Source organism: Dermacentor albipictus, chromosome 5, assembly GCF_038994185.2.
Source record: "Dermacentor albipictus isolate Rhodes 1998 colony chromosome 5, USDA_Dalb.pri_finalv2, whole genome shotgun sequence".
NCBI classification, from domain to species: Eukaryota; Metazoa; Arthropoda; class Arachnida; order Ixodida; family Ixodidae; genus Dermacentor; species Dermacentor albipictus.
In genome coordinates, this window is record NC_091825.1 from 61,977,221 (window position 1) to 62,002,654 (window position 25,434).

The following is a 25,434-nucleotide window of genomic DNA, read 5'->3' on the forward strand; positions in this document are numbered from 1 at the left end:
GCGAAACTTCGCCGAGGCGAACGTTTCAGAATACGTCCCCTGCAGTTGACATAAAATAGGCTGATGATGACTGTACAAGGACTGCCCCAAACGTTTGTGCAGTTCATGCCACCACATCCTCTGCTGCATTTTTGCTGACTCACTTGTGCAGTGAGTCAGCAAAAATGCAGCAGAGGGTGTGGTGGCATGAACTGCACAAACTTTTGGGACAGGCTTTGTAGCTGTATCAGCGGCACTACTTCCTTTGTGCATCAGCAAGTTTTTGCGCCAGGTGCCGGCGTACACTCTTCATTCTTTTTTCCTCGTCTTCTGGCGTCACATCGCTGCCCATGAAGATCCGGAGGAGGCCTGCACAAGAAAAGCAATCACAGCTATAAAGTAATGAAAGCAGCTAAACAAATATTTCCAGCATGAGACTGCATGTTCCCAACAATATACCGAAGGTTAAACGAAATATTTTATCATAGCTACGTGTTTATTATGGCAACAAAATTACAGGCTACTTCTTGCCTATTCATTTGCATGCCTCAAATTCTTTTTAGAGCTTCAACATGAAATATTTGAGTAGCAGGTTATCACAACGTGGTGCTTCAGCACAACAGCTTCGCTGTTACTGTGGCCTTTCGCGTTTGCCATCTATAGATGAGCAGAAGAATTAGCTAATGCACACAGCTGGCACCCGTCAGAGTCAGTAAGGCTAAAGGTTAATGATAGGCTAAAGCATTCTGATCAGCATTGCAGCTCTCAATTGCGATCACGTAGGCTTGTTGGTTTATCGTCTTCCAGAAAGTAGCGAAATTACACAAAAGTAGCACTCCTATACATATGCATTGTTTTTTGCTGATGTAATTTCCCTGATATTATAAAGCTGTCGATATCAAGCACACTGGATAGTGCCGCTATGTTTGACCTCAGCACTACATCCAGACACCATAAAATTCTAATTTATTCAGAATTAAACAGACAACTACCACAACTGAATGTGGAATAATAGTAGACGTTTTTTAATGTCTCCGTTATGTGAAATATTAATTGAAATGAGTTACTAGATAGTATGTTTTCTGTATCAATATCATTTTCAATAGCAAGCTCACTGCTATGAGGAATTATTAAGGATTTCAGTTTGTTTATTACAGGATGGCACATCAATGCAGATTAAGCGCACTGTTTTGCAAAGCACAGGACCACCGTCAGTGGCTGTATCAAAAAATACTGCTGCTACATTCTTTTCATTTGAACAGTATGTTCAATTGTGCATACTTTTCAAGGATGACAGCTTCTCTGGTGTAACAGCTTGTCTGGCCTCCGTCCTTCCCATGGACCGCGACTTGTTGGATAAGGTTCCGGTGACACTTCTGTTCCGGAGTTCATCGGGCGTCCAATAAATAGTGGAAGCCATGCGACAAAACATGGAGTCGCCCGACGCCCGGAACAGTGTCCCCCAGGCTGCCTTATCAATCCACTTCCCGGATCCAGCATACATCTGCAATATATCATACATACAGAGCTAGTAGCTAACAGGTTTTATACTGGACGATATACACTGTATTTTCTCAATTCTGCAGTTTGCTGGCATTTTGGCACATTTATTTGTGTCATTTGGGCCGATACCTGCATGAGCGGAACTAAATTATTCAGTAATATTTTTATACATCTTTTAGACCCTCCTACATAAAAATCTCCTAGGCATCAGTAGCAAGCTCTAAACTTGGAAAACTGACAATTATCTGCGAGAATATTCACTGCTACAGCTTGATGAAATCACTGAAATCTACCTAGACATTGGGTAGCCGAATTTCAAATATATTCCATGTAATATCTGTACGACCACTCTTTTCCACAGGTGCCTATCTACATAATTTATAAGAGGAAGACACTGCCTGCTAAGGAAGCCTTCCCCAGAGATGCTGATACCCAGTTGAAAAGTGACATGTTTGGCTAGTGGATAAGAATCAAGTGGCAACACCGTTGAAGAACTGTCTCCTTGTCCTTGATCCATACTTGAACGTACATCGCTATCATTCCAAATGGCATGATGGGCCAGCCTGAGTCACTTGACGTCTGCATCAACAAGTGTTTCGAGGACTGCCTGCGGAAATACTTTGCGATGTGGCTGACTGATGAAGCGTGTAAGCTAACAGCAAAGGTTGTATCAAATGCAGATCACTAGAGCAAGTGGCGAGCTGGGTCAATGCAGCATGAGACGACATGCCACGAAGCTTGATTGCATGTCTTCAAGGAGCGCAGCACCTAAAGTGCCCTAGATGACACCAAATATGGTGTGCTCTATGTGCTGACAGTGATACGGTAAGCGACAAAGCTAGCAGCAATGATGACATCACATGATCTGGGGCAGGTTCGCAGTTAAGAAATGCTGTTTGCATTTTGTGTCTGTCATCCTTTCTTTTGTCCAGCTTACATTCAAGAAAAGCGGTTTTTTTGCTTTGACTTTAGACCTTCAGGTGTTAATTTAGGAGCAGGACTGGTCTAGATGCATAAATACGGTACTCAGCCATAAATATAGTTAATGGATCATACACAGTTACTTACATTCGGAAAGAAAAAACAAAAGGTGCATAACTCAGTAAACTTCTTCAACATTCTGAAATGTATGAGCACTTTTAGCACCTAAGTGTAACACGGAGCCTTAAAGAACAATTCTGTGACTTAAAAATTACCTTTCCATCATCTCTTGAAGATCCAATTACCACATCCATGACCTCTTCTTCAGCGAACAGGTCACTGTCAGCTGCAAAGAAAAATGTACAACTTTTCCCTTGAACTGCCAGGTTTGATACTTCAAAAGCAATATAGAGGAGTTCCATGCTAAGGAAAGAGTACAATGTAACCATTACACATTACCAAGGAATAGAAACCAAAAATATCAGTTGCTAAGAATGCTGTGTGGGACATGCCACACACTGGTATTGTAGGCTCTATAGCCTCCAAAATAGGGGGACCCATGCTGTCGACAGAAAGCGCGTCAAATTCTCTGGTCTCACAGGTTCCCACTATTTCTTGGCCGACAAAACGCTCCCAGGGACAGTGTTATTCTTTCTTTTTTCAGTCAGCACTATCATTATAATCACTCAATGCAGGATAGATAGTTCTAAAGTTTCAGTTGATTTGTGCATGTGGTGTGCACATATAGGCTTTCTGTGGGGTGTCTACAGAGCAGGTGTGTATCGGAGACGTCATCGCATTTAATACAGCTGTTGTATGCGGCACTCTTTTGATTGCAATCAAGCCCAATCCAAATCTAATTTCCCAGTCGCGATAGGCTTTTTTGCTCAATCTGTGGAAGAAAACCAATCGCTGTCGAGAATTTCAATCCAAATCGCGGTCAGTCTCAATTGAAAGTGGCCACGTGACACCAGTATAAGTTTCGGTTGCTTTCTGCAAGCAGTCTCTACAGAGCAGGTGTGTCACAGAGACAATGTCGCATCTTTGTATGTATTTGTGTGGCCTCGCATTTGTGTGCACCACCTCATGTGCCTTCGCGAGAGCCAAGTGGTGCGAAGAAACATGGCTCATTTCTTCAATCTCCATGGCGACCCTGGCAACGGAAATCACCAATACAGTGACGCTCTAATCAGCTCGTGTATGGAGATGATGTCACTCTTGCACAAATCCAAGCACATCTGATTGCCTCCAAGCGTTGTATGAGGCAGGGCATTATTAGAGATTTCTTAAGCTGCCCTAAGCTTATTTAAGAATTTATTCAAAAATCTAAAATGTAATAAATTTTATTTTGGGGGGAGTGAACGAATTTTTCGGACTATTTTTCGGTCCCCGCGAGGCCCAGAACATCGGTCAGCAACTGTACAATGTTTAAACTGCCATACCGGCAGCAAAGCAGAATAACATGTAAAAGAAATCAAGGAATACTGTGGCTCTGCTTTGCACAACCCTATTTATGTAATTATCTATAATATCACAGAAGTGTCGACACAGTGTCTGAGCTGTTGTGGTTATCAACTATGAACATGGCATGTGGGCCCTCAGTAAGGCAATCCATTAATTTTAGGAGCAGAGAAGGTCATTCGCATTGTATATGTATTGCTACTGGCCACACGTACTTCGATGTATTGCACACTCAAGGAAAGCTTTCTGGCTTCAGCATGTGACGGAAGTATTGTTCTCAAAAGAGCATTCAATAATTCAAACATAGCTCCTGATCCCGCTAAGCAGAAAAGATTATGTGGCTCGTAAACCATTATGTGCAAGGCAGTGTTTGTATGGATGACTGAATTATTTCCATGGAATTAAGCATGCTTTGAGCAATCAAAGCTGCAATGTTAGTATGTCCAAAAGCAAATGTACTTAAAGCAGAAGTTGACGGCTCAAAGATCTCAAAGGGCGGCTTCTGTCAGAGGGACTCTTCACCACTTTGAACCCTCACCACCCTGTAATATTCTTGCTAGGCTCACATCGTACTCACAGATTCAACAGTTTCAACTAGCTAAGTACCCTCAACATTAATAGCCTGACTGTAAGCGTGACAGGAAAGCACAGCGGCATTGTACTGTCAGTTCTGTGTACATCATCACATGCAGTGTAGTGAGAAACATTACATGGACACACACCAAAATTAGGGACGTGCAAATACTGATTTTTGACACCCGAGTCAAATACAACCCAAATACTGCCATAGCGAACTGAATCGAACCAAACAGTTTTTAAATAGTTTGCGAATAATGAACAGTTATCACAATTGATGTAGAACAAGGTTTCCGTCATTACATGGTACATTATGAAGTGTTTATTAAATGCACAAGTGGACCATTAGAAGCAAGAAAGTACTGTCTTCGCATGCACAGGGCTCTTCAGAGTGAGCAAATGATCACTGTATAGCCTGTAAAGTTTGGCAACCTGAGCAACGCAGCCTGCTCCACTATGAAATATGGGGGCGAAAATTTACAATACCTTGGCTCCAATTCTATGTTCAGTTGGGCATAGTTGGCGTTTTAATTTATTCAAAAAGTATTAGAAAGAAATTCGCATCTTAAATAGTGACTATTTGGTTCGAAGACCGAATCGAAGGGACACTATTCATTATTTGAAAGGTGTGAATATTCGCACACCCCTAACTACAATTAGTGTGAAACAAAATATTTTCCTACCGAAGTCATTTGGCACCATGCCTGGCATCTCACTGATGAAGCCATCTTCTGGCGCTGAAAAATTAATGTTGAAATCACTTTTACAATATCGTAAAACCTAGCATTTCTCGAACTTTACATGCCATCTTTCTCTTAAAATGCCAAACCATGCAACCCATTTTCTTTACACTATATACAGTACATAATAATAATAATAATAATAATAATATAATAACAGTTGCTTGTCATGTTCTGTTTCTGCTGCTTCACAGATACCTCTCAATTTGGAAAAAAAACACTCCGCATGAAAATTAACTTTTACCAGGTGGTCGGTGGTAGTGTTTTTCAGGTAAACTGCTAGGTTCTGTCAAAAGCAGAGTTCAGTTTTGTGTGCCCACCATAACTAATTTAGTCAAGAAAAGAAAAAAAGAAAAATATATAAACCACTTCTATTCCGTGAAATTTTGGACATGACTGGGCATAATGTTAGCACGAGTAGGCATTAGTGACATCATAAAAGCAAATGTGAAAAAGTGCAAATGCATGACGAGCGCCTGTAGGCACAAATGAATTTGTAAGGTAGTTGCAGTGAGTAAGCACTGCTGAGCCAGAGTGAATATCAATGATGTTGAATTCCAATGGCAGATCGCGAGCGCTTGGCCAGATCACGAACGGAGCAAGTCGTTCGGACTGAGATAGCTCTAGTCAAATTTGCAAATGGAATGTGTGCGTTCCCATGGGGTACTTAGTACAAGGAAATCAAGTGAGAGGGCGCTAACCTAGAGGTGGATTGGGTAGGCCTCATCACCATGACCACCGGGCATTCCGTGCGTTTGTTTTTCTTCCGCATCAAAAGAATCATCACTGCACTTAGGAATTTATAGTGTCCGAGTCTGAGCTGTCACTATCAGGAACAAAAACGCACGGCGCGACGTAGCATCCATATTTTTAACGTCCATAGCCACCCGCGACCGAAAACAAGCGACCATGACAGGAAGCAGAGGTGGGTGAAGGAAATATGTCACATGGACTTCCGGTCAAATCTGCCAATTCTGGTGGAGAAAATATTTCTGCTCCACAGACTGATCCGGAATCGGTGGCTGATCCCAATCTGCCACTGGAACACACAACTCACGCTCTCATTCTGCCATTGGAATAGGATTGCTCCATGCAGAGCAGAAAAACTTGATTTGGATCTACCATTGAATTTAACATGTGTGAAGTACTGCACAACTAAAAAAATTTGTACTTGGAACTGAACAGTGCTGTATAAAGAAATACAGTCTTACCATGCTATTGTGCAAAGCTGCAGTTATAATTTCTTTAAAAATTGCACAATAAAATGAATGCAGACATGAAAGTGCAACTTGAAGATGCAACCACAAAAGAATGTCTCATTACCTGGCTCTGGAGTCGAAGCCCTTGCAGTGCTCTGCACTTGTGTGCAGCTTGTACCTGCAGCAGGAAATTTGTTTGGTGACAGAACTGCCAAGACTGCAGAAAATATGCCCTGAAAGATGTAATGAACTGCCACAGAGAAAAATGATCCTTACTAGGCTCTGACATGCAGTCAGCTGCATTTGGATGGCTTGGAGCTTGGGCAACAGCGGTTCCTGATGACAAAAGTGCAATTACCACACACATTATCTTCTGAAAGATTCACTGAACTGCCACAGAGAAAAATTATTCTTACTGGGCTCCGACAAGTAGCCAGCTGATAGTGGCTGTACAATGGTAGCCGGGGCAGCAGTGGTTCCTGAAGGTAAAACTTAATGACCACTCACATATGTGATATTCTCAAAGGTTCAACAACACGACCACAAAGAAAATGTATCCTTACTGGGCTTTGCAGAAAAAGTTGCCTGGCGCGGCTGAACCAGAGGTACGGGATCTGTGGTTCCAAGAGATAAAACAAAAATATCCAAATTTAGGTGACAGATATGAGAGAACAAGTCATCCACCAGATTGTAAAAATATATAAAAGTGCCCATGGCTAACAACAGTGGCCCTTTGTACTAGTTGCATCAAATAAACATGTGAAGTCAAACTTGTGGCCAAACAAGCAGTTCATGCCCTCTGCCAGTTGCCATCAAAGACAGGAGCGCATATCATGGTGATAAAGCATGACTCAGGATAATCATTTTCTGTTATGCTTTCTTTTTCCCCTCGCCCCCAGTACACCACATGCCTTCTATGTGCTATTTGCATGAATAGCACACAAAACAGGGAAGGCATAGAGGGTGTTTTTATGAAGACTTCTAGCATTATTTAAAAATTGCCATTATGAATAAACGGAGAGCTCTTATGTGGTTGTGATTTTTGGAGAAAGCCCAATTGACAGACACCCGTAAAGATATGTCGTCATCCTTCAAATGGCTGTGGTCATTAAAAATAGCCTCTTAATGTATTCCACTTCTCAGCAGTCACGGTGCATTTTACAGACCCTAGAAAGTCACATTATGGAGTGTTTCCTAAGAGTGAGCAGCCGTAATAAAAAACATTTTTTGCCAGCTGACGGGCTGTAAATTTGTATTTTTTAAACGTTCTTGCATATTGAAACAGAACACGCTCATAATTTCAATTATAATTTTTCCAAAACTTTATAAACAAAAGCCAAGTCAAGACTTTTGTACAATGATATAAATATTAAGCTAACAAAAATGACACAATTACACACTTTACAACTTACCATTGGCTCCTTGTGCTCCTGTTGGTCCTGGAGGACCTGCCACCACCGAAACTCCCAACGACGTGGCGTAGATAATCCTGCTCTCTGAAATTTTTGCAATACATCATGCTACAGATGACTGGATTGCTTCCACAGAATAGAATGTAATTTGGTACAGTTGGCTGTGACCTATGGTAGACACGCACATGTAGCTACCAATTTGCTAATACAGCTTCACAAGCACTCTAATGAGTATGCAAGAACAAAATTTTATTTAGGAATGGAACGTACACCTGCAGACACACTAGAAAGCAAATAAAATTGCTCGTTGACTGAGGTTTCTCCACTATCTACATTAGCTTTCACGAGTCTGAAATATTTCGAGTATTGCAATATTAGAAAAAACAAAGGGGTTCAAAAAGTCCACCTCAGCTTCACAAATGTTTTTGTTATTCTTCTCTGATGTTTTTTTGCATAGGCACTCAATCATACTTCATGTGATACAAACTCCACTGTTGCTTTTGGCTAATACTGCACAATACAGGTCCGTCTCCTTCCATTAATCAATCAGAATAAACTTCAATCATCTGCTGAAACAAGCCCACAAATTTTACTTTATATACTATGATGCCCTAGCAGTTATTTCAAGACTGAAAAATTACGAACTAATGGCATGAGAAACAGGTAAATGTGAATGTTGCCAAGGCCTTTTAAAGATATGACTAATTCCCATCAGTAGACGAGTGAAAATTCCAGGCCTAGATGAACTAACAACCAGACATATTTAAGATGTTTAGGATACTAAAACGAAAGGGCCACTGATGCGAGCAGTACGAGCCAACTTACGGGCTCACTTGGGCCGAACTTCTGCTAGGTGGAAACGAAGCCAGCACAATCGTCAAAATATGCATTACTGCAATGGCACCACGTTACACATTTAATGAACATTCTTGGACCCAGAAGATGGGTTACAGCAAACACATGTCCATGTGAGGGCCATGTCACACATTGTCATGCTGCAACGTGGCAACCCGAGTCAAGTTAGCACTTGCCTTGCCAAGCGTATAAATGCATGGGCTGTCTTCCAGAGCATTGCTTCAGTTCAGTTACAGCTTTCCATGTACATTTTAGACAAGCTACCCTATCTAAGCTAATGGCAGCTGCTGCCAGGGAGTATCCATGGCAGAGACTGGTTGAGGACCGATACTTGGCAACAAATTGTGTGACAGAGTTTAGTTTAGTTTAGTTGCAGTGCTTTAGCGAGAGTGCTTCGTTATGTTGCATTAAGGTATACCTGCAGAGCACGATTTCCATGCAGAAGTGTGCGATCGCGCCAACAGATCACTAATTGAGTATTGCTGCTGAATGCATCAATTCTCTGCCAATTCTACTTGCACTCGAGTATATTTAATTCCACCTTCAGCAAACGAACGCTTACTCACCACTTGCTAAGACTTTGGAAGCCAAAGCATCTTGCAGATGTGCATTTCTGCTCTCCAAGATGAGCATCTTTTCCTTTAGAGTTCTTAGCTCCTCAGCGACGTCTTCAAACTGCTTCCTTCGTTCCTCAAGCTGCTGGCTTTGCTCCGCAGTTTCTTTTTTGCATTTCGCGAGTTCTTCTAGAACAACGCATCCTTGCTCACAGCATGTGCACTGCACATGCTGTTGCGGGCATGCATCTTGGATTTCTGCGAGAAGTTCCCTTTCTACAGTTTGCTGAACTTCCACTCTCATACTTTTTGTTGCCTGTGTGACCTGCTGTTGTAAACAAAATCAGCTTTAAGAACATGGCAAGAACACAACAGAACTCATCTTAAAATCCCTTCAGTGCAATCTCGCAAATGTAAAACACACAGTACATGCGCAAAACATGCTTATATGATAATTTTAGGCAAAATTTTGCAGTTGAACAAAAATTTGTCCCGCTCACAGGTTCGAATCCCAAACCACGACAAATCTTTAGGGCACAGCTCTTAGGTGCCTGTTCCTGCAGCAAGCGTCAGCACTGTCACTTGTAACCAGGCGAACAAGCACAGCAAAGAATGAAAGAGGGAATGCAGAACGCCGCAGGGCATGAAAGAAGCGAGGAGCAAAGCAGAGAGGAGGGTGCAGCAGAACCATGAGGCAGAAAGCGGAGGGGGGTATGGTGAAAGCATGAGAAGCGCAGTTTGGCGACGATAGCTACAAAATGGTGCCACAGTAGCATGCGTCATCTGGGAGGTATGGCGGTGGCGGCTGTGAATCGCGCCCACGCGCTGGCTCTCATGATCTGAAGATTGGCGAAGTCGTGCCACACTTTGCCCCATTTGCAACATGTCACACGAGACAGATTGTCTGTGTCAGCCAATATATTCCAAAATGAAAACACGTACAGAGTTGTGCTCAAATTTCACCTTAGGGAGCATCGCAATTGTTCAATTTTCTTCAGCTGCAAATTATCGTTTTAAATTATAATTTAAGAACAATGAAGCCTTCTGTCTGTGTTCCTGTCGGCGGTTTCTGCACTGAGGGGTGTTTTAAGATCATTCACACATGAGCAAAGCATGGCTTCCTTCAAGCTGTCATTGAATTTGCTCTTGAGCTTCCGCATGCTAGCCACCTGGTTAGCTCGGTTGAGCAATCACCCCGGAAAAGCAGTGGTTGTTTGTTTAACCCTGGGCAAGGACTAATTTTCTTCGCCTGTGAAGCCTTATTTGAATCTACAGAATGCATGACAGCACAGAAATTCACTTTCATACATCCCAAATAAAACGATCTACTGAAACTCAAGCATGCTTAAATCTTATTAGAAGAAATTTACCGCATGCCAAGCTTCCCTGAAAACGCAATGCAGCGAATACAGTGGTACCTCAGTTTATAAGTCTAATTCCATAACTCAGGTAGCATCTGAACTGATCACGGATTGAACCACAGTTTCCCATAGGAAACAATATAACTGTGGTTTATCTATTCACACTCAAGGCATCTTTAAAAATTGCAGACTTATAACACCATCCAGCATAGTCAAGAAAAAAATTAAATTATTGGGTTTTACGTGTCAAAACCACTTTCTGATTATGAGGCACGCCGTAGTGGAGGACTCCAGAAATTGCACCTAAATCCAAGTACACGGGTGTTATTCGCATTTCGCCTCCACCGAAATGCGGCCGCCGTGGCCAGGATTCGATCCCTCGACCTCGTGCTCAGCAGCCCAACACCATAGCCACTGAGCAACCACGACGGGTGAGCATAGTCAAGTATCGTACTATTCAATTTCCTAAGCATTTTATCATTTTCTGTAAGTTTATTGCCATGTGGAAACAATATTAAGCACACAGACGTATATGCACCATATGCAGTACTGAACAGAAAGATATATTTTGCATTTGGGTTCTATGGGGTAAACTGCTCAGAATGTTGGTGCTGTGCTATGCCGGACCGCTAGCATAGAGGAACGGTCTCTTGAACACGTACTGCCATTGTACTTTACTCCCACAGCACAGCCAGCCCACTCAATAATTTGTGTATTCCAATAATGTACTGCAAGAAAATATCAAACAGTAGTCAAGATATGTGTGCACTGGTGAGAGAAACATTAATGATAGGTGAGAGGTTAGCCACACAAAAGGCTTAGTATGCTACTACACGTTTAATATGTAATGAGATGAAAGAATGCGAGAAAAGAAAAATGCACACGCATTCACTCGCACAAACTCTGAAGGGAGCAGCAGTGAGCCCCTTGATGTCAACCAAGTGGAAAGTGGAGCTTATAGCATCACCAATAACCAAAATGTTATCCATTCTTGTGGTGCAGCCAAATGGACCGATATCAATAACATTTCGTTTATTTTGGGTGCCATAAAGCTCCCCTATTTCCATGTTCATTTAATGATGCTCATTGCTACCCGTTTCAGAGTTCCTACAAGAGTAGATGCATGTGCATATTTTTCTTTATTCACACAAGATAGGCTGGATCCTGAACCTGCCGGCCAAAAAGAAATATGGGGTTTTACATGCCAAAACCACTTTTTGATTATGAGGCATGCCGTTGTGGAGGACTCCAGAAATTTTGACCACCTGGGGTTCTTTAACGTGCACCTAAATCTAAGTACACGGGTGTTTTCGCATTTCGCCCCCATCGAAATACGGCTGCCTTGGCCAGGATTTGATCCCGCAACCTCGTGCTCAGCAGCCCAACACCAAAGCCACTGAGCAACCACGGCGGGTGCACCTGCTGGCCACTTTGAACAAGAACAACAAAGTGCGTAGCGGTATGCGCGCTCTCAGAGTATAAACCATTATTAAAAGAATGTTTTGCCAAGGCCTCGCTTGTTAACTTTGTGGCAATGTATTGAACCTGTAGCATCATTCCACACCTTTTGTTCGCCTAATCTTTCCATCCATCATTGAAATTTATCTCACCAGCAGAGACACATTTTCACTACCGGTTGATATTATGGTTTCCTTGAGATAAATTCTTGGACTACACAAATTACGTACACAGCCATGCGGTGTGAATAAAGTATGACAGAAGTGTGTGTTCAAGAGACCTATTGCCCTGAGCTAGCAGTCTGGCATAATGCAGCACCAACATTCCTAGCAGTTTGGCTCACAGGACACAAACGCAAAATATATCTTTTTGTTTACTGCTGTACCCTGAGCAGAGTAGACCCTGTGCTCATGAAGATGGCAGGCATCTAGTAGCTGTGACCTCATGTGAATGACGTCAGTTTCAGTTATGATTCGTCAGATTATTGTTTGTATATCTTAGCATAATGTCTAATCATGATTTCTATTTGGATGATAGAAACCTGCAAAGCGCAGACCATCGTCAGCTGTTCAATGGCCGATGACATGAGTTAATACAAAATAAAACATATCAACCGTATATCACTGAAGTGTAGTCAGTGAGCTGGATCAACAACTATAGTAGCAATGTGGGCTTGTTGGTATGGCATCTTGGCGGGAGTGTTTTAGCGTGGATAAGACTGGACAGTGGACACAAGAACACGCACAGTACACACACACTACACACACAGTGCTACACGAATTGCCGCATGTGCCTTTTTGTGTGTCATCTTGTTCCCAGTCTTATTCGAATAAGCGCCACAACACTCGCACGATGATGATGATTTATTGCCATCCCACCTGAAACGAGGCGGTGACAGCCTAGCTGGCTTGAGTTAATCAGGTGTGCTATATTTTTTCTCCTTCCTCAAAACTTCTCCATCTGCCTTGCACCGTTATCTATGCCTGTAATGGATCCGTTCATATCAATCTCTTTCCTGCCTTTTTTCCACCGTCTTTTGCTTATCTCAACTGCTAACCAGTTGATGCTCCCGTCCACTCCAAGTACCAGCGCTTCTGGAAGGTGGACCTTACCTACGACTCTCATTGGGTGAATCCCTTCGGATAACCATGCCAAGAGCCTGATCAACACTCCCTTGTGCTGAGGCTAGCAAACTAAGTCGTATTAATGCTGCATGCATAAATAGAAATATGTGTACTGTAAAAAGAACAAAGAGGTGTTAAACAGCAGACTAGCTTAATTTATAGAGACCATACTCTTACACAATCCTATTTGTCACTTGAGGCAAGTTTCATCAACAGAGGAAAGCTTTTGGAAATGGTGCTGTTAGTGAACAAGAGCATTCATAAATTAAGATAACACTGTTGTTATATAAGGTGTCGCTGCCTACCGCAGCGTCATGAGAAGGCGCGTGGTTGGAGTCGCCCAAGGGGGAGGAAAAAGAGGATGGAATAAAGGTAGAGAATGAGTAATGCCTCCATTACTGTCGTACTGAGTAATATGCACGACATAACAACTGTACAATGTTTAAATGACAGCATATTGAGGAATTTTTATGAAAATGAACAAAGCACAAGGAAACAGGTGTTGGGTGTTTAGTTATCTATGCTGAAAATCACAAGAAACAGTGCGTGGGAGGATGTAATATATGCTCTACATGATGTCTTCTGCAGAGGTCATTTCCCTAGAACAAAGGCGCAATGTTCTTGTAAGGCCTTCAACAAGCCTAACTTGTTTAGAAAATGCTAGCAAGTATACCAACATTCTTTCGCTCATAAAACATAGCCACATGACCCAAATCAGTAGTAACATATAAAACTAAAATCCTGTTAACTATAAGTTGCCATACCTTTCCTTTGGCCCTCTTCTTGCCTTTCTCCAAGGATACTACAGGCTTTCTGAGCCTTTTGGACATATGCGTTGTCATATCTTCTTCAGTTTCTGCATTGCATTTAACAAAGTATTACAAAGCTGACACTGCTGACAGACAGCAATGTTAGGCGAGAAACATGAACGGGTTGTAATGAGAAATCTGGCCAGTATACTAGTTCCTCTGGCATTACTCTCGTTTCATTTTTTCATAATTGCAAAGCATTTGCAAGTGTGGCTCCCACGTCCACTGCATGACAGTTATCTGTTCAAGCAGTGGACAGGTGTCATCACATCCCACTAAATATGGAGTCAATGAACACTATTTAAGCCCAAAATTTAGTGTCGAAACAAAAAGTATACTGGTAACTGACAAAAGCACACATTTGCGCTGATGGCTCCTGCGAAGCGGTGTCCGCATTGAGCGCCCGAGGCAGGACGTGCTGCACTCACTCTCCATTTCTTAATGCCAACCCTTTCAGGCATTTTGCAGACAGCCCAAGACTCTAATCAAAGCCATACCCAGTGATACGTCTCGGGCGGACCTGTGTGCAGCCGCATGGAAACCCCTAAGCCTCGTTACGAGATTCCGTCGGCCGTTTGCTTAACTACTGCACAATGAGTGGGACAAAGCACACGCTGGTTAAGATTATATCGTTCGAAAGGCGCGTCGTATAAGCTTAAGGTATGCTTAATGAGGAATGAGTGGTACTTACCAGCCATGTGCAGCACTCTGGCCTTATAGTATCCTCCCGACGTGGTCTCGTCCCCATTCCACCACACGTCGTAGCGGACGGTGGGATCGAAATCCGCAATGTTTGCAGGATGAAAGTTTTGCACTGCGGTGTGCTCCAGAACCGCAGTGGTCATGTCCACCTCATACTCTACTAATACGCGCATCCCGACCAAGGAGGATATGCACAATTTGCTTGATATCGAGCAACAGAACCGACACAGTCGTATCCTTCAAGATGACAGCTGTGCAGTCTATGGCTATGGATTCGCATGCGACTTCGCCAGGACCATAGCAGAATCAAAATAAGAAAATAAGAGTAATGATGTAAAACAGCAGCGAGGTCAAAGTTGTACAGAAGCTTAATGATAACAATTTTCATAATTTCATTAGGCGTAAGCATTCATAAAATGACCACGCAACTCATATGAGAGTAACTGTAACTGCGTTACAAAAACATGGGTTATACTTAAGCAAGAAATCAACAACGCGTCACATGAATTAGATACTCTAAAGTTATATCTAGAGCATTGGGAGCGATATTCTGCGAAATATAATAAGGACCACAGCAGAACCAAAATAAGAATAATGCTGCAAAACAGCAGCGGGCTCAAAGTTGTACAGAAGCTTAATGGGAATTTTCATAACTTCATTAGGCGTAAGCATTAATAAAATGACGTCGTAACTCATATGAGAATAAGTGTAACTGCGTTACAAAAACATGGGTTATATTTCAGCAAGACATCAACAACGTCACATGAATTAGATACTCCAAAAGGGTGTGTTATATCTAGAGCATTGGGAGCGATATTCTGCGGAAAAGACATACGTAGGGTCAACAGCGCACGGTCAGTGCTGATTTCAGGGGAAAAAAAACATTTCCTTTTAATGTTGCAGTAATGCAACACAGGTATAGCGAACACAGCTGATCAAACACATAGATAAGCATGCATGTGCGTCCACAGAAAGGCTGTATTCGAGACGATATGTAGCAATTTCTGCCGCAAACTATTAGGAATGCTGATATCGCCATGACGCTACATATATGATGGTCCAAGCTTGGGCATATATTTATCAGATCTTGCAAAACGACACCGCCGAAACAAGGAAATTTGAAACAGCTTGATTCTGTTCAGAAACGGGTAATCGTGCATGCAATTTAATTAACAACGCATTGGCATTTCTGCTCGAGGAAAACTGAAGACAGCTTCTATGCACCAAAGCTTAGAAAAAAACGGGCACTGAAATAAAGATCATAAATGCTCAACAACCACAATCATACAAAAATAACTTGTTCTGATTGGGGTTGCAGAAGTCGCTGGGTGTGTGAGCGCAGAACCAGCGCCGCAGGACTCAGCATCTCAGCGTCACAAGTTGGTGGCTAATATAGATACACATATATATATTTGCGTGTACATGTGTGTGTGTGTGTGTGTGTGTGTAATGTTTCATTATTGCGTATGGCAGCGCCTCTATGACGCCAAAGTGGATAATGGGGCACCGAAGCTAGAACCCGGACATGGTCCATGGGTTGGGGCTCGCCAAGGCCCACGGGCCGCCCTGCTTCTAGCATCGATCCTCCCGCTTTACATAATCTCAGGTGCTCTATAAAGGCCTCCGTTTGCCGGTTACATGTGCCTTCCTGTTACTTGTAAACAATGAAATATATCGTCGAGAGGAGAATATAGCCGCCTGCAGCTTCTGCAACACGTATCAGAGTTTTGACGGCTAATTGGCTGTGGTTTACTGAAGGGGTAGGCTGTGCACGCCGCTTTTACAAATGTACTGCAACACCAAGATGTGGTAGCACTGCGCGCAAAATATGCAGGGACGTCGATTATGCTTGGATCAGTTGACAAAGCACAAAATAAAGTTAATCTAGCCACTTGCTTGTCTGAGATACGTGCATGTGCTTGATAATTTTCGAGCAAGCACGAGTAAAATTAAGATATAGTATCTTCTCGGCTGCGATATTCAGAATCTCTCTTCCGGATCCTTTGTCGTTTTGCACTATCTTGGTCAGAGCGAATCTTGTGCTAGCATAACCAACCTTATAAGAAGAAACAGAAGGACAACAAAGGGCGTTTACCCATTCGCTATCCCATCAGTAAAACATTTATTCAATCAGTCAATCATTCGTATACGCATGCGTGCGTTCCATGTTTTTTTTTTACGTGTATGTGTATGCCGCAACCCTTCAAGGCGGTTTTCCGAACCCTTCATTTATAAAGTGATTCACAATAAACAATCAACTAATTGTTCGTCATTTTTCTTGAACAATGCTTTCACTAGGTCACTCTAGCCATGTCTAGTGTTTCTAGCTTTAACCAACGTTTCAGGTATGGATAAGCCATAGAGTTTCCTACAAAAATTGTAGGAAACTCTATGGGATAAGCAGTTACAAATTTTCACAGCGGCCGATGTGCAGGCTCCGAGTCGCATTTCAAGCAGTAACATTTTTGCTTACGAGTTGTTTGGCTGTAATTACGGCCAGCAAATAAATTGAAACTTTTTTTTGCATATTTAGTGACATAGTGTACTTTACAATATATAATTTGACATTGGCTTGGCATTACGTGCTTTCGCCAGCAGAACGTGATTCTGACCACTCACACGAAGCCAAGCTATAGCCAAGCTAACAGTTGACATCGTGCATCGTGTGATAATTTCTTTCTCTATGGTGTGATCGTGTGTGAATTCAGTGTTCCGCCATTGCTTACGCTTACATTGTCACATTAGACTGCATCGCGGTGTTCGCCACAGCGGAAAGTTTGGGCTTTCGAACTTTTAGCAATGTCCCAAAATCAGCGGAAACGCTACAGGCAGTACCTGCAGCCGGACTCGAACGTTCAAGTGCCACGGCAAACTCGAGAGTACGTGCTGAAAAGAGCCAAGTCGTCCACTGCTGCAAGTCAGGTACGTGTCGTTGTAACTTTCAATATTCCAATCTACGATTAACAAAAAGCAGTAATGAGTTTTACTGCAAGAGGGGCAAACTATAACGCGTCAGAGACGTCGGTCTCCTTCCCGAGCCATTTGTCCAAAAAACGCTTGTCTTGAGTGCTGCCCCGCATATCGATCAGTCTCGACGCGAGGAAAGCGAGAATTGTTTCGTGCTGGTACTCGATCGGGATGCGCACGTTTCTTCTGAGTGCGCTTAAAGCCAAGGACGTTACAACGTGCCCCGATCGAGTCACGGTTGCCGCCGCACATAACTTTAGCGATCAGTTTTCTCTCAGAACGAAGTTCACGAGGTATCCTAATCGTGTAGCTACTGTATTGTTTCCAAATTTCAGTATCACTTATTACTGACATTGAATTATGCAATTTTACTGACTTGTTAATTCAGTGGCTTAGAGGGAGACATACTTTAATGCGATGTGGTGCATGTGGTGAATGTTTTCTGCAACTGCTGGCAGGATAACTTCTTTCCTTTTTTTTTCTATGTAGTATTAGGCATCTATACTAATTGAAATGGATTTTTGTGAGATTGAGCATGTAGACAGATTGCAACACTTCTATTTCAATAACCCAGTGAAATATTGGTTCTTTAAGGAGCATTGTTGTGGTAGGCATTACTGTGAGCATTACTGTGAGTACGACAAACTATGTGCAGAGTTGAACACTTGGATCCATGGATATTGCATCTGGATGGTTTAACTTTTAAACATGGAACAATAGCTCGCTACATATAGCCAGCCATGTTTAGCGGATTTCCTCTTGACGTCCACATTTGTTGCTATAAAGTGCAGGAAGGGTGTGATGATGCTCATGAAACAAAGTGACTTGGACAGCAACGGGAGATGCTACAAAAACACAATACTTGGTTACATTGGCATTACTTCTCGGCACATAATTGGCTGTCATAATTACTTCTGACCCTTGTGCTTAGACCTAAGCTGACCTGCTATGCCGTGCCAACACTATTTGTAAATACAAGGCAGGGTGCTTGCAAAAAGGACTTGGCCAGAGGTGGCTGATGACAGAATAGGCGAACTCCTAGGGAGCACATTTTCACAGGGTTTCGTTAACTGAGGTAGGGTTGGTAAACTGAGGTAAAATTCTGCAAACATTGCTATTTGTAAAGAGAAACATTCTCGAATGGAAAGACCCCTACACCTTGCTGCTCCTTGGGACGTACACTGTCGCACCCATAATTCAATTAAATATGTATGTAGAACAACACGGTTCTTGTTTGCGCTGAATTTTAATCAGTGAACTGGCTTTACACAGCAGAGGTAATCGCACTGTTACCACTATGCCCTATGTATGTGTCTTGTGAATGCGACACTTGTTTTGTCAGTGTTATCCCTAGAAGATAAAATTTATTTGTTTGCTCTTTCAGACGAATCTGGCAAACCTGAGCAGCCCTTCCGCGGATGTCACTGACATTGATTCCAACGACAATGAAGCAGATCATCTTGGGCAGACTGATCTTGCTTCTGAAAGTTATGCTCGTGAAAGCACAAGTGCCTATGTCAGCAACGTAGAAGGCACTAACGAATCTGCAAGCGAAACAGGCAGTAGGGATGAATGCAGTTCTGCCTTCGAGTTGAACAATGATGATGATGCAGATAGTCAACCAGAGAATGCTGCTGAAGGAAGCGAGCATGAAGCCCTTGAAGATGATGAGTTTGACATGTACTTCACAAAGCTTTCAGAGGAGTACCTTCCAAACCAGACAACAACAAAAGCACAGGCTCTTCTCCTTGTGCTGGCATATGTTGTTACTTCTGGCCTTACATGGACACAACTACAAGGGCTTCTTACTTTAATAAATGCTCTGTTTGGGGTGCAAGTTGTGCCATGCTCTACATATTCTGTGAGGAGGCTGTGGAAGAACAGAAAAGAAGCATTAAGAATCCACCTATACTGCCAGAACTGCCATCAATATCTGGGAAAGTACAGCGATGTCAAAGATGAAGACACCATCACTTGTGCTTCTTGCAGCAGTGAGAAGAAGCTGCAACATTTAATGAATTCTGCAAGTTTTTTCCTAATGTTTAACATTAAGCAGCAGCTTCTGGTGCTATTGAAACAGGTTGGCAGTACCTTGCTTTCCAATTTGCAGAAGATTGCATCTGTTGCTCATGTGTCGGGTGTCTATTGTGACATCACGGATGGCATTCTTTACCGCAGTGTTAGAAAGCAGAAGAACATGACATGGAGCGACATCACTTTGACCATGAACACTGATGGGGCACCTGTGTTCGATGCTAGTAAAAACTCTATATGGCCAATCCAAGTGATGGTTAATGAACTGCCAGTTTTAACTCGGTGGCAAAATGTGCTAATTTCAGGTGTCTGGTATTCGCATGTTCACCCACCTATGCACCTCTTCATGAAGCAGTTTGTTGAAGAAGTCAACAGCATCGGAAAGCTGGTGTGGTCACACGCTGGAAGAACTACTGAGTCAGCAGTGCACGTTATTGTGTGTTGTGTGGACTCCCCAGCAAGAGCCGCTATCCTGAACAGGAAGCAGTACAATGGGTATTTTGGGTGCAGCTGGTGCTTGGAGCAAGGCATCACTATAGATGGTAAGTGAAATCACTTAAACAGCAAACAGCTATTGTCAAGTCTATGAGAAAAACAGTGTGTGCTCTTTGCTTATGCATACTAGTATGCTTCGAATGTATTGTGCACAACTGAAAACAGGCTGCCAAGAAAGCTTTGTGGTTTGCATGTTTATCTGATCTTTGTTTTAGTGCATGTGCTGCACATTTGAAGAATACCAAATAGCTCTTGTCAAATCTCCTTACTGTATTTAACATTCACAGCAAGGTTTGTAGTAATTAACAAAGCTAACCCCGTACCATACTGCTTTTTGTTTTGCTTGGTGCATTAGCAGCCTTGGCTGACTATGCCTGATGTACCTTATATTGACTGCATACTTTTTATACTATTCTATAATGCAATTATGCGGTCACTAACCTTCAGTCATTTTCCCACTAATTATTTTTAACTTTTGTTGCAAATCCGACAATTTTAATACCTTAATGATGTCGCGTTTGTCGTTGGCAGACAGCAGCTAAGGGGTGTGCCTGCATGTGATGACAAGTTTGTGCAGAAGGTGTCCTTAGCAGGATACTGCAAAAGAAGTACAGAAAGCTTTTCCAATTAGGCTGACTGCTGTACTTATAAATCTAGAAAACAGCGAAACTATTTGAAGCTTGGACTAAATTATGGCAGTCAGCTCACATGCATCACTTTTCAGTGCAATTTTTTTTCTATCTTTGAAAAACTGGCAAAAAATTCTGCTGTATGGTGGAAAGAAAAAAAAAAGTAAGGAGACACTGACTTTAGTGTTGCCATAGGGCGAGTGTTGTTTCTCATTCAAGGTCAGTAGCATAAAAGGCAAGCACAAATTCATTATGCATTACACACAGCAGCGGTGCGTAGTGCCGTTTTTCTTGGCCTTTGACAGCTTTTGCATTTTTTTGCCATTCAGACATGCATTTTTCTAAATAGTATTTGACACTCCTTGCACTGTGGCATGGGTAGTAACATGATTTGCTGCCATCTGCTTCTGTAAAATCTGTGCGCAGGCTTCTTTTTTGTGCCTGCACAGCTATGCTTCTGTTCACAGCTGTGGTCCAGGCCACAGAAGCTTACCTGTAAATTTCTCTTCGAACAGAAACTGCAGGGCAATGGCGCTATAGACCTTACACAAAATTGGCACACCATATTGTAGGAATGTACCCATCACAAAGCTGAAAGAACCCACCTAGGACCATCCAAGACTTGCAGTAATTGTGAGCCATGCCAAATAGCCCTAACAAGACCACTTGCACTGGAGTGATTGTGTATTGTCAAAATTTAAATTTTAATCGGCAATGCTCATGGGCCACTCCAAACATTACAGTGCACTGTCGTTGACAGTGTTAATTCATGCCTTAATTATGTGTAGTTCAGGACGTTGTGCAACTGTAAGTTGTTTCAAAGAAACTTGTCACGATCATAAACGGCAAAAAATGGTAAGCGTTTGTTTCTGTGCATAAAAATGCATAGTGTAGTTGGATCAATCATATCTGACTTTAACAGTAACTGCATACTGATGGAAAATCTCGCAAAATAGGTTCTGGATAAAGTGCTGCTCATGCTGGTTGCTTTTGTTTCGCGATATATATGTGCAAGAAAGAATACTTGCATCCTTTGTTTCTAGCTGGTACCCAAAAATTCTATTTCATTACCTCTTTAGTCAAAGTCAAAAATGAACCCGGAAAATGTTAGAGCTATCTTGCATGACTCATGCAAACCACAAGTCTTGTACTGTCCTAGGCAGGTTCCCCCACTTAGTGGTGGGTGCAGTATTGCAACGTCGCAACTTTTCACCACTTCTTCTGTGCTGCTGAGAGATGCCATCAATTTTGCATAAGGGCTATCTGTGAAATGTTTTACTCGGAAGTGTTTTAAAATCTTTCATATGTTCACTGCAGTGTCCAACTGAACATTCTAAATGCAGATATCATTCTGATGCTTAGTACAAATGATGCTTTGCCTGCAGGCACAATGAAGTACCCTTTCAACAGCCAGAACGCCCCTGACAGGACTCACAGTGGTGTGCTCAAAGGAATGGTTGAAGCAGCACAGCGTAAGGAACCTGTCTGTGGTATCAAGGGACCATCAACTCTGGTCAAGTTGCAAGGCCTTGATCTTGTTTGGGGGCTTCCACCTGACTATATGCATTGTGTTTTGGAAGGCGTTACCAAGCAGATCACTGAATTGTGGCTGTCGTGTACTGGTTCCTCGTGGTATATAGGCAGGCACTTGAAGCTTGTAGATGCAAGACTACGTTCACTAAGGCCACCTATAATTTTCTCAAGGTCAGGACGGCCCTTATCAGACCGGGCATATTGGAAGGCGGCTGAATGGCGCTCTTGGCTTTTGTTTTATTGTCTGCCATGTGTGTCCAGCATACTTCCACGAGCCTATGTGACGCATTTTGCACTTCTTACACAAGCAGTCTTTCTTTTGTTGAAAGACATTGTCATAGAAGCTGAAATCTGTACTGCTGAAAAGTTACTGTTAGCATTTGTTCAGCAGACTGCAAAGCTATACGGAGAAAGTGCAATGACATTTAACATGCATCAGTTGTTGCATCTTTCAAAGTCAGCACGGATGTTTGGGCCTCTTTGGGGTACCTCGACATTTCCATTTGAAGATGGCATTGGTAAGGCACTCCAGCTTGTAACAGCTGCTAAGCATGTGCCTGTTCAAATTGCTGAACGGTGCATCATGCACCAGGCCTACCGGACTGCTTCAGCACAAGTAGAACTTTCGTCTTATCTTTTGTCTGCAAAGAAGGAGCTGGAGCACACATATAAGAGATGCTTTCAGACATGTGCTCTTGGGCAGGCACGACCAATTGATGATGTTCCAGAAAATCTGAAAAGGCTTTTCATTTCACGATTTGGTACCCTCCCACAACTGTGCAAGTATTTGAGGTGCCAGGTTGGCCCGATTGTCATTCACAGTTCCGAGTACTCTGTGCCAAGAAAAACCTGCTCTTCCTATGTCAAAATGTCCGATGGCATGTACTGTTATATCTTGGCCATTTATGTTGTTTCAGGCACTATGTACTTTCACTGCCAGCAGCTGCTCACTACACCCAGTGCATTCGATGTGCCACACATTTTGCAGTGCCGTCATCCACCTCCAACTGAGAACCACTTCTTGTATTGCGTTGAAGACATAACATTGCAGTGTGTCTTCTTAAGTGTTGGTAACATCTCATATTTATCTGAGTTACCTAATAAGGTAGAAAAGAACTAAATCGAAATTTGAAGGTTCATTCCATGATTCAAGATTGCAGGTACAGGTGACTGATTAATTTAAACTCTGGAAAGATAGTTGTAGAGTCATTATTAAGGTCGAGTAGTTGTATTTATCAATTCCAAATTGTGTCGCTGTCGAACTGTAGTAGGCTACTCCAATTTAACCGTGTGTACTTTCTCCAATATATAGGCTTGTGGGAGCAGCATGCTGATTGCGGATAGTGTACAGCTGTTATCCTGTATTGACGAACCTTCTGTGCTGTGTCTCAAAACACTGCGCTTTATGTGATCCCATTGTCGTTGTACTAAACCATTAAGGCTTTTAACGTGCCCTGAATGGTGCCTTAGCTTTTCCAAAACTGCTCCCTTCGTCCAGGTCGGGTTCCCTTCGAAGTTTCGAAAGAAAAATGCTTGTCCTGCAACAAGTGCTCTCGAAACTGTGTTGCATATGCAGTTGGTATGGGTTTTGTTCGCTTTTGCTTGGGGCTGAATGCATGGGTGCTGTATACAGCTCGTGCCCGAGCATAACTGCAGCGGTTGTTTGCCCATTGATGTGGAGACAGTGGTGTGTTGCTTTAGCAAGAACTGGGCCAGCCTACACAGGAATGTTCTGTCCTTGTTTTTGGCTAGTGCTCGTTTCGTTTCAAAAGCCATACTTTCTGCTTGACCATTCATTAGAGGGTGACACGGTGCGCTTGTTGCATATGTCACCCCATTCTTCTTTAGGAAACTCTCAACTTCTACTGAAGTGAAGGAAGGTCTATTATCCTCGCAAGCTTTTTGGGAGCCCAAATATTGCGAGACAGTTCAGGATTTCTTCAATCAATGTGGAAGACTGTATGTTGGGCATAGAGCACATTTCGAACGATTTGCTGTATGCTTCGACAATAAACAGCATTCAGCCTTTTACGGGGCCAGCAAAGTTTGCGTGAACTGTGTCCCAAGACGGTAATGCATATTCCCATTCGGAGACCGGTGCCCTAGTTGGTGCCCTTAAGTGTTGACAAGTTGCACAACTTTTAGCAAGCCTTTAGATGTCTGTGTCAAAGCCTTGTCACCAAAATTGACTGCATGTGCATGGCTACAGGGCCACAATTCCACAGTGGTTTTCATGCGCAAGTTCAAGAAGGTCATTTCTCGCCTTTGTTGAAATTACCACCCTGGAGCCTCTTAACAAGGCATCCCCTTTTGCACTGAAAGCTCTGTCTCAAGTTTCCTGTATGATGAACACCTTTCCTTTGCCAGTTTGTGGCCTCCAGCACCGAGGACAAAAACCAAGTCCTCTTGGGTCAGTTGCAAGAGTTTATGTGGTGAAAGCTCCAAGCTGGGCATGGTATTTAACATGAGCACTCCTCCCGGGCAACAAAGCTCGTCAGCCTGTGCCAGTATTGGAAGTCTGCTGAGAGCGTCGGTGTTTTGGTGCTGTCAGCCAGGCCTGTACACCAACTTGTAATGGTATGTTGCTAGTTTCAGGCACCATCGCATAATCCTTGCGATGTTAATCCTTGCGAAAGGACCCAGGGTACTTGCTTTGTTTCACCTATGATTTCAGTCAGTGCCTGGTGACCTGTTATTATGGTCATGTGCTGGCTAGCGATGTACTTATGAAAATGACATGCCATAGGTTGCTGCCAAACCGTTATCGAGCTGGGAGTACTTTTCAATGCGTCGCCGTGTTCGCAGTAGAATACAATGGATGCCTCTCAGCCAAGAGAATCTTCCTGAGCGAGGACAGTGCCGACACCATATGGCGATGCATCCACGAAAAAAAAGGGGGGGCTTCATCTTGTAGTGAACGAGTACTGTAGATGTGTGGATCACCTCTTTAAGCGCCTCGAAAGCGGCTTGATGCTTGCTGTCTCACTTCCAGAGTGTGTTATTTTCTAGAAGCCTATACAATTCAGCAGCTGTTGCTCTGTCCTCTAAAGTGAGGTCATTCGTAAAATGAAATAAGATCCAGAAAAGTTCTTAGCAATGTTTTGTCAGATGGTTTGGGTGCT

The 25,434-nt window shown here is 42.8% G+C and overlaps 1 protein-coding gene and 1 long non-coding RNA gene across 2 annotated transcripts; one reads left to right on the forward strand and one right to left on the reverse strand.

The window, feature by feature from the left end:
• Window positions 1-235: 235 nt before the first annotated feature.
• On the reverse strand, window positions 236-14,891 carry LOC139060292 (BEN domain-containing protein 5-like). The gene is made up of 12 exons (XM_070539392.1): window positions 14,644-14,891; window positions 13,908-13,999; window positions 9,213-9,528; window positions 7,792-7,875; window positions 6,943-6,993; window positions 6,796-6,858; window positions 6,656-6,715; window positions 6,504-6,557; window positions 5,124-5,177; window positions 2,679-2,749; window positions 1,261-1,483; window positions 236-348 (listed from the first exon to the last, which is right to left on the reverse strand). Exons 1-12 carry the CDS (start codon window positions 14,825-14,827, stop codon window positions 236-238), a joined length of 1,365 nt encoding a protein of 454 aa, XP_070395493.1. The 5' UTR covers window positions 14,828-14,891.
• A 2,411-nt stretch (window positions 14,892-17,302) lies between these two features.
• On the forward strand, window positions 17,303-24,405 carry LOC139060458 (uncharacterized). The gene is made up of 3 exons (XR_011514832.1): window positions 17,303-17,576; window positions 19,006-20,197; window positions 22,165-24,405. It is a non-coding gene; the product is annotated as an uncharacterized lncRNA (long non-coding RNA).
• Window positions 24,406-25,434: the final 1,029 nt, after the last annotated feature.

Bases quoted from the DNA above. Each gene is read 5' to 3' on its own strand.
- LOC139060292 (XM_070539392.1), bottom strand. From the start codon at position 14,827: ATGCGCGTATTAGTAGAGTATGAGGTGGACATGACCACTGCGGTTCTG. The intron at 5,178-6,503 runs GTAATGAGACAT...TTAATTTTTCAG, and splicing joins GGCTTCGACTCCAGAGCCAG to CGCCAGAAGATGGCTTCATC. The intron at 349-1,260 runs GTATGCACAATT...TTTCTTGTGCAG, and splicing joins GAAGCTGTCATCCTTGAAAA to GCCTCCTCCGGATCTTCATG.